This window comes from Papaver somniferum, chromosome 8 (assembly GCF_003573695.1).
Source record: "Papaver somniferum cultivar HN1 chromosome 8, ASM357369v1, whole genome shotgun sequence".
In the NCBI taxonomy this organism is placed as follows: Eukaryota; Viridiplantae; Streptophyta; class Magnoliopsida; order Ranunculales; family Papaveraceae; genus Papaver; species Papaver somniferum.
The window spans coordinates 45,332,432-45,341,784 of record NC_039365.1 but is presented as its reverse complement, the minus strand read 5'-3'; the positions used below and the strand labels follow the sequence as shown (position 1 = coordinate 45,341,784).

At 37.0% G+C, this 9,353-nt stretch overlaps 1 protein-coding gene across 1 annotated transcript; it reads right to left on the bottom strand.

Annotated features, from left to right (window-relative positions):
- Nucleotides 1–4,116: 4,116 nt before the first annotated feature.
- Nucleotides 4,117–9,140, bottom strand: LOC113305518 (endoglucanase 1-like). Its single transcript, XM_026554539.1, has 9 exons — nucleotides 8,934–9,140; nucleotides 8,614–8,814; nucleotides 8,420–8,491; nucleotides 8,169–8,330; nucleotides 7,778–7,889; nucleotides 7,296–7,690; nucleotides 6,482–6,590; nucleotides 4,288–4,894; nucleotides 4,117–4,189 (listed from the first exon to the last, which is right to left on the bottom strand). Exons 1-9 carry the CDS (start codon nucleotides 9,087–9,089, stop codon nucleotides 4,117–4,119), a joined length of 1,887 nt encoding a protein of 628 aa, XP_026410324.1. The 5' UTR covers nucleotides 9,090–9,140.
- Nucleotides 9,141–9,353: the final 213 nt, after the last annotated feature.

Below are 9,353 nucleotides of genomic sequence, written 5' to 3'. Positions count from 1 at the left end.
AAACCAAGAGTACAAGAAGTATTCTACGAAGGGAACCGAAATGTTCTAAAACTACGAAGATGGGACCGCAATGTCCTTAAACTACGAAGAGAGGACCGAAACGTCCTTAAACTACGAAGATGGAACCTAAATGTTCTAAAACTACGAAGATGGGACCGCAATGTCCTTAAACTACAAAGATGGGACCGCAATGTCCTTAAACTTGCATTGGGACCGAAATGTCCTTAAACTACGAAGAGGACCGAAATGTCCTTAAACTACGAAGATGAGACCGTAATGTCCTTAAACTACGAAGATGGGACCGTAATGTCCTTAAACTACGAAGGGGACCGAAATGTCCTTAAACTACGAAGGGGACCGAAATGTCCTTAAACTACGAAGAGGACCGAAACGTCCTTAAACTATGATCCGGAGATTATTTTTTTTTCGCAAAAGCGTTGAAAAGAAAAGAAAAAAAAGAAAACCGAAGTTAAATTTCTTTGGTCCAAGATGGGCATTCGTGATCTACATGCTCCATCTTGAGGGAGGGTATTAGGAAATAATATATGAGAGTCTATATTTAGGAGATATGCACATTAAGTTGTGAGAGTTATATTAGGAAAGTGTCTATGTTTAGAGTTTCATCTTAGTTAGGAAAGTACCTTGAGTGGTCGTCAAGTTTGTGAACAATATAAATAGGCTGTTGAGTCATGAAAGTTGACACATCAAGAATTATTATCAATGTAGTCTTTTATGCTTCCGTGTTTTTGCTCTCCTCTCTCTTGCTCGATCCTTAACAAAACATGATATTGAAATTCATTGTTGTTTCTGTAATGCTGGTATGGATACTGTTAATCATCTTTTCTTTTAGTATAAGGCTCTGCTAGATCTATTTGGTATTAATATTCTTGTTATGCAGAATCAGTTTGTGAATTTCTTATCTTGGATCATTAGTTGCTTTAGTCATATGGGTAGTGGTAATCAATCTTCTTCTATGTAGTATTCTGAGAATGTCTTTTACATGTGTACGACTGAAATTTGGTTAATCTGGAAGGACAGGTGAAATCTTATCTTCCAAAAAGCTAAACTTAATAGACCAGATTTTTTTTAATGAGATTGAACCTAGTGTTCACGGGTCAATTCATGGTTCCGTTTTAGATATTAAGGAAACTATGAGTAGGAATAAGTTTTTGTCCTGTAAGTCAGTCCACAAGCTGACCAATAGTGTTGCTCATTCCCTTGCAAAATAATGAAAAATAAAGGTTATGGTTGAAAAGAATAATTTTGAATATTATGATCATTTCCTACTGGACATTATGAGCTTGTTAATAAGGAATGACTATCAAAACTGTATCTTCTTTTACTTAAAAGGTTATGAACATTAGTGGGGTTTCTAACACAAAATTCGGATACCAGGAGTAGCTTAATACTATTTTGAGGTGAATAAACATGAAATTGGGATAATACTAGATCTTGTTTTTACCATAGTCCTAAACCGAGCTTAGTTTTGGTGTCAATTCAGTTATAAGTGCAATAGTGCATGGGTAAACTCCCCACCACATTCCGATCAGAAAACTCTCCACCACGTAATATGAGGGTGAGAGACAGACTGACAGAAAATTCTTAGTAAATACTTTCACATGTCATGAACATTTTGATTGATTTCATAGCCATTTTTCAAATGCTACAAATTACGTACATTAGTACAATATAGTAAGTAAGTTGAATAAATAATTTTCATGAAATACCATAAAAGTGATCTTTAGAATAGTACTTAGCAGTGGTTTTAGCGTCTTGCCGAAAAGAAAGCTTATGCACCCACAAACGGTGCATTAAACGGGTTCGGATTGTTGACACTTATTTCTATCATCGGAAAAGTTGTCTTGCTCATCAGGACCACCCAATACAGCACCAATGTTGGAAATTTTGGGTAACAAGAGGATGAAAACAGAAACAGAAAATGGTGTACTCCTGACTTCAAGGCTCTTTCGATTCTTTTAGACAATAATTTGACCTTTCCCAATAAATTTGACGAGTACAAACGGTCTCTCGAATTATGCCTTCAAGATTCAATGAAGCCCTAACACCGTAATCGAATTTAAGGATTGTACTTCCTTGACCCCACCAAGAAACACACTGTATAAGGTTCTGATGATGCTTTTTAGAGAAGAAGAAAACGGATTGTTTTTGATGTGTTGGAATGGGAGAACATCTTCGCTACTTATAGTGATATCATGCCTGTTGGTAGTATCGTTTCATCACCAACAGACGCTTCCAAAAGCCATTAATGGTGGCTTATGGGAAGAGACGCGTTTGTTCAATTTTGAATGGAAACTTCTAGGTTTTAAAAAGTAAAACCAGAAAAAAAATTCCACGAGACGCTGTCTCGGACTCTGCGTAGCGGCAAACCTTGAAAATATCCAACATTCTCCCCCTATTTTCAAAAAATGAGAAAAACACAAAAACACAAAGTAAAAAAAAAAAAAAATTAAATCAGAGTGGCTGCATCACTAAAGTGACTGCCTACGTACCCGAGTGGGATCAAGCCAACGTAGTTCACGCTTAGTTTGGGAAATAAGCATCATCGTTGAAACCAATATATAAATGATAGGTATCTTTTGGATTTTAACCTTCACTTAGTGCAAGAAATTCAAAGCCTTATCGAGGTTCAGTGGTGAAACTAGTCTTGAACCAAGTACCCCTAATGATAAAACCGGAATTTCAACACATATTGATTTCTGAGAATAGTGTGTTCTGTAGCTCGCACATTAATGGCCATGTGCTTAAATCCTGGATTCATGAGTCTTCTTTAGAGAACGGTCTTCTTCTCTTAGGAAACGGCCTGATTTCCATACTCATATAGGTAAGTATCGAAGGTATTTCTGCGAGACACCTTGTGATAAAAGTTAGACTTATTAAGGATTTTCATCCATCCTGTTTTCTTGTAGAAAACCAGCACTAATTAGAAATGGGAAGTTTTGTATTAGTGCTCCATAATCACCTCCATAACTTGTTGGTACCATATTGAACCTTGTTTATCCTTTCCAAAACATAGGTTGGGTTTCTGCTATGGGCGATCAAACTTCATTCACAGACCTTAGTCCCATTTCATTATACTTTATTGAAACCACTACCTTTGGTAGACTTTTTGTAAATGGGTCTGCCAAGTTCTTACTTGTTTCAATATAGTTTACTGCAACTACTCCTCTTTTGAGTATTTGTCTTACCATTTGATGTCTAAGACTTGCATGTCTTGACTTTCCATTATAAGTCTTGTTAGAGACATTATAAATAGTTGCTTGATTATCACAATTAATCAAGACCGCTGGACATGGCTTCTTCCAAAATGGGATTTCAACAAGTAAGTTTCTAAGCCATTCCGCCTCCTTACATGCATCGGTTAACGCTATCAATTCTGACAACATTGTTGAGTCAGAAATACAGGTCTGCTTCTTGGAACTCCAAGACACATTAGCACCTCCTAATGTAAATATCCATCCACCAGTCGACTTGGATTTGGATTCTACATTGTTCCAGGTAGCATCACTGTATCCTTCTAATACAGCGGGATAGCCGTTATAATGCAAACCATAGTCAATGGTTCCTTTCAAGTAAGCCAAAACTCTTGAAACTGCTTTCCAGTGTTCAAATCCTGGGTTACTTGAGAAACGACATAGCAATCCCACAGCATGAGCTATGTCCGGTCTTGTGCAATGCATAGCATACATAAGACTTCCAATAATACTAGAATACTCAAGTGGTGCATGAGTACGCCCAGTGTTCTTCATTAACTTTATAGTAGGTTCTAAAGGAGTAGGGGTTGGTTTGTCATCAAAATGACCATACTTCTTGAGAAATTTCTCAATGTAATGAGATTGGGTTAAAACCAACTCATCTCCCTTTCTTAGGATTTTGATTCTCAAGATCACATCAGCCTCCCCTAAGTCCTTCATATCAAAGTTAGAGTTAAGAAACTTCTTTGTTTCTTCCACACGAGATATGTCAGATCCAAAAATAAGCATATCATCAACGTACAAACAGAGAATCACACATCCAGAACTATCATGCTTACTATAGATACATTTATCAGCATCATTTACAACAAACCCATGTGACAAAGCTACTTTGTCAAACTTCTCATGCTATTGCATGGGAGCTTTCTTCAAGCCATAAAGATATTTTACCAACTTGCAAACCTTCTTTTCTTGGCCTGGCAATATGAAACCTTCGGGTTGTTCCATATATATCTCTTCTTCTAAATCACCATTTAGAAAGGCGGTTTTGACATCCATTTGATGTATAATTAACTTCTGTGTAGAGGCAAGTGCAATTAAACAACGAATAGATGAGATGCGAGCAACATGAGCATATGTATCAAAATAGTCAATTCCATGTCGTTGTTTATAACCCTTAGCAACTAGTTTGTCTTTGAACTTATCAATGGAACCGTCTGCATTCATTTTTCTCTTGAATACCCATTTACATCCTATAGATTTTACGCCAGGAGGTAAATCACAATATATCCAAGTACCATTAGACAAAAGTGAATGCTTTTCATCATTGATAGACTCTTTCCAGAAAATAGCATCTCTGGAACTCATTGCCCCAACATAAGTTTTAGGGTCATCATCAACATGCATTACATATCTAGTCATACTAAGAATTTCATTCTTACTACCTTCTACAAGATATTGTACCCATTCTGGACCAAAGCTTTTCGCTTTCCTTGCTCTCTTACTTCTTCTAGGTTCGATATCTTCTATACTTTCAGAAATATCTTCTATGTTAGGAGCAGAATGTTCATCATTGTTATTAGTCTCTATATATTCTAGACTAGGTAACAATGGGTTTTCTATGGGTTGCATTTGGGAACTATTCCTATTCAAGTTCTCAAAAAATTCCACATCTACAGATTCTATAATCTCAAAAGTGTCAAGGATTAAAAATCTGTAAGTAATACTGTTAAGTGAATAACCTACAAAAGCACATTTATACGCCCTATTTCCTAACTTAGGTCTTTTAGGATCAGGCTTCCTAACATATGCTAAGCAACCCCAAACTTTAAGTCTTCTCAAATTTGGTTTCCTATTAAACCACAATTCATAGGGAGAAATATTCTTCTTTTTCAAAGGAATTCTATTCAAAATATAGCATGCAGATAACATAGCTTCACCTTACAAGGAATTAGGCAAATCCGAACTAATAAGCATAGCATTAACCATCTCAACCAACGTTCTATTTTTCCTTTCCGCAATACCATTTTGTTGAGGTGTATAAGGTGTAGTAAATTGATGAATTAAACCATGCTCTTGACAAAACAATTTAAATTCATTAGGAAAATACTCACCACCACGATCAGAACGTAAAATTTTAATTTTCTGTCCTAATTGTGTCTCTACTTCTGCTTTGTATATTTTGAACATATCAAAGACTTCATCCTTAGATTTCATCAAGTAAGTATAAGCATATCTAGTGCAATCATCAATACAAGTAACATAGTATTTGTTTCCACCACGAGTCACATGATTTTTTAAATCACCAACATCACTATGTACTAATTCAAGCAAGGAAGAATTTCTAACTACAGACTTAAAGGAAATTCTATGTATTTTTTCTTGCACACATATTTCACACTTAGAGATATTACCAAAATTGCAATCAGAAATTAATCCTAATTTTCTCATGTTTCTAAGGGAACCATAATTCATATGTCCTAATCTACCATGCCATAGATCAACGGAGTCAATAGTATAAGCAGAACCATTATTTATTAAATTAAGCTTAATAATCCCATTACAAGCATATCCTTGTCCAACAAATACACCATTTTTGGACAATACAAACTTATTAGACTCATAAGTCGTCTTAAATCCGGCCTTCATAACGAGGTCTCCAGAAACAAGGTTTTTCACAATGTCAGGGACATGTAATACATTAGTAAGAGTAACAGTCTTTCCCGAAGTAAAGGAGAGATCAATAGTGACTTTTCCAATCACTTTGCTATGTAAGTTGTTTGCAGAGACAACTTCGTTTCCTTCGCCAGTAACCGATTCATATGTCTTGTAAAGATGCCTGTCTTTACAGATATGGACAGTTGAACCATTGTCGTACCACCATCCACTCTCATTGTTAGAAACGGCGTTGGCGGATTGCACTACAATAACAAGTTTGTCATCGATCATATTTGCCTCCTTTTTCTGTCCTTGTTGTTTCTTTTTGAGACGACAATCACGAGCAATATGGCCGGGTTTATCACAGAAGAAGCAAGGCCCCTTCTTCTTACTCTTCTTGTTGGGATGTTGCTTCTTAAACTGAGTATCATTATTAGGTTTCAAAGCATTTGGTGTCTTAGAAAAATCTACACCGTTAACCTTAGAATGATCCTCAGTTTGCTGACTATCCTTAATTTCTCGTTTACGAGAGTCCTCTTCTATACGAAGATGACGCTGTAAACCTTCTAAATCATAGTCAGTCTCAGCATGCTTAAGTTTCTTCTTATAACCATTCCAAGAAGGAGGAAGACGAGAAATAATGACTCCGACAATAAAAGCAGAAACAATTTCAATTCCAGCATCCTTAAGATGATTAACAATGAGTAAAATTTCACTGACCTGGGAAATAATTGACTTACTGTCAACCATTTTAAAATCCATGAAGTTGCAAATCAAGAATTTCTTGTTGCTTGCTTCAGAAATCTTGTATTTGTTTTCAAGCGTAGTCCATAATTCCTTTGCAGACGAAATACTTCGATGGGCATTGTAAACACTAGTTCCCAAGGCGTTCAAGATATGACCAAGACACATAAAATCATCTTCCTGACGCTTCTTTCTTCTGGCCTTCAAATCATCAGTGTCTTTGTCTGATGGTGCAGGAATTTCATCCAAACCGTCTTCAAGTATGTACCACAACTTGATGGTGATCAGGAAAAATTTCACAGTCTCTTGCCAACGAGTAAAATTATCACCATCAAAACGTTCCAATCGAGTTAGGGTTTGGTTCATCACCTGCAGAGATTGAGCAGTTACATTCGAATTTGAAGATTCACCCTCCATTGTCAGAAATTTATTGTCTAAAACTGTTGGAAATTTTGGGTTAAACAAGAGGATGAAAACAGAAACAGAAAATGGTGTACCCCTGACTTCAAGGCTCTTTCGATTCTTTTAGACAATAATTCGACCTTTCCCAATAAATTTGGCGAGTACAAACGGTCTCTCGAATTATGCCTTCAGGGTCAATGAAGCCCTAACACCGTAATCGAATTCAAGGATTGTACTTCCTTGACCCGACCAAGAAACACACTGTATAAGGTTCTGATGATGCTTTTTATCCTCTTGTTTAACCCAAAATTTCCAACAACCAATAAGTACATTCGGATTCGATGAACCAGAATAAAGATACTGAAAACCGTCGTTACAGTTGATTTTATCAGGGTGTGAATGTATAGATGGAAGCGAAGAACCTCTATGATGAACATGTTGTGGGAATCTTTCGCCAAATCCTACCATGTAAGACATTTTTACTGGATTTTGGCCTAGAATGTAATCGACTTGTTTCTTTGTCAATGCAATTAAGTCTTTAGGAGAGATGGTTGATGATCCACACGAAGCAACTCCGCCGTATGATTTTAGATACTTGGAATATGTTAAAAGCAATAAAAATGATGTTGTAACATACTGCAAATTGCTTTCACCTCCTCTGAAAAGAAGTCCTCCTGTAACGGTAATGACTCCATATGAACTGATTGCAAAATACAAATACAAGGTAAAAAATGTGAGAGAGGGAAGGTAATGTTGTTTACCAGGAGTATATTGTGCTTGGAAACTAGGTGATCCTGGGATCAATGAGCAAATATAGTTGTCAGAGTGAGCTTTGTACAACTGAAATTCTTCGACCTGCTTATCCAAAAAACCCTGCAAAATTTTATCTGTTAGTTTCTTTGTCAGGTAGCTAATGCGGTGACCAGTGGCGGAGCCGGAAACAAATATCTAGGGACTAAAATAAATGTTATAGAAATTTAGAAACTTTGGTGGGCTAAATGTTAATACTTAGTGGACTAAACATAAAATATAACGGCAAATAAAGGGTTTTTATGCAGTTAATTAGATTTTAGGGGACTAGAGTCAGGGTTAGTCAACCCTTGGCTCCGCCCCTGCGGGGTTGTCTCAGGTAATTTTGTGAAGAGGCAAAACCTTGGAAAGAAGCACTTTGGTCCCAACTCGTTTATCGTCCCAACTGAATGAGTAGTCATCGTCGTCTGCGCCTAGTGTGTGGCCGTTATTCTGGATGTAAGACAAGTACAAACTATTTTCCGAAGCAGTATGAATCCATGATGCTCCCCATAATAACTCATCCTAAGAGAGACCAACATAGTCAGGAACTAGTGACAAAAATTAATGTTCTTGTTTTGAAACACTGATATTCAAATTTTCAGCATTCTTACTTGGAATCCAGAATAAGAACAGTAAAAAGGGCAGACAACTGAGTTGAGAGAATCACTGTAAGAACCTCTATGCTGATCAGCAAAATCAAAGACCCGCATCAATCCGTGCATTAGAAAAATCAGACTAGTTTATGAGCTCAAGAAAGCAACATAGATCATGAGCTCAATAAGACTCTTCAAGGAGATATATTTACTTTCATGGAGGTTTGAAGCAATCTGGCGGAATATGAAGGGTCGGATTCTTTAAACACAATGGAAGCAGCAGCTAATGCAGCAGCTGTCTCAGCTGCAACATCAGAGCCGGGGTTTTGTGCAGAAACCTTATACACATTCCGAGGCGTATCCATATCTTCGGGCCTTTCCCAACACCTGTGATCCATACTAGGATCCCCAACCTGCATCATCAATAACACTAGTCAACATATAATCAACTACGACAATTGGCCTTTCCTTCGACCATTAAAATAAACCATTTTGCAAACATTGGCTCGGGTACATAGATGGATTTACGCACTTGAACATATAAGGTATCTGGTGTAGCTGTTGCTGCCTTCAGTAAATAATCAGTACTCCAACGAATTGCAGCTCTTGCATGATCCATTTGGTTACGCTTCATATAGCTACCGAATTCGATAACACTCCATGATAACAATGTCGTTGTAAACGCCATAGGCAGTCCAAACTTCACATTATCTCCCGCATCATAATATCCTCCCACCAAATCCACCTACAAATCACCGGGCAAAAAAAAAAAAACATTAGTCTGAAATTTTAACATTTCACTTTTTCACATATAAGTAAATAAAACAAAACAAAAATGATAAGAAGACCCATCAGCTAATGCAGAGTCGCCTCTCCAAGTAAGACGCTGATTAGACGGCAATTTCCCGGAACGTTGTCCTTCGAAGAATAAGATCGATTTTGTCAAGGCATC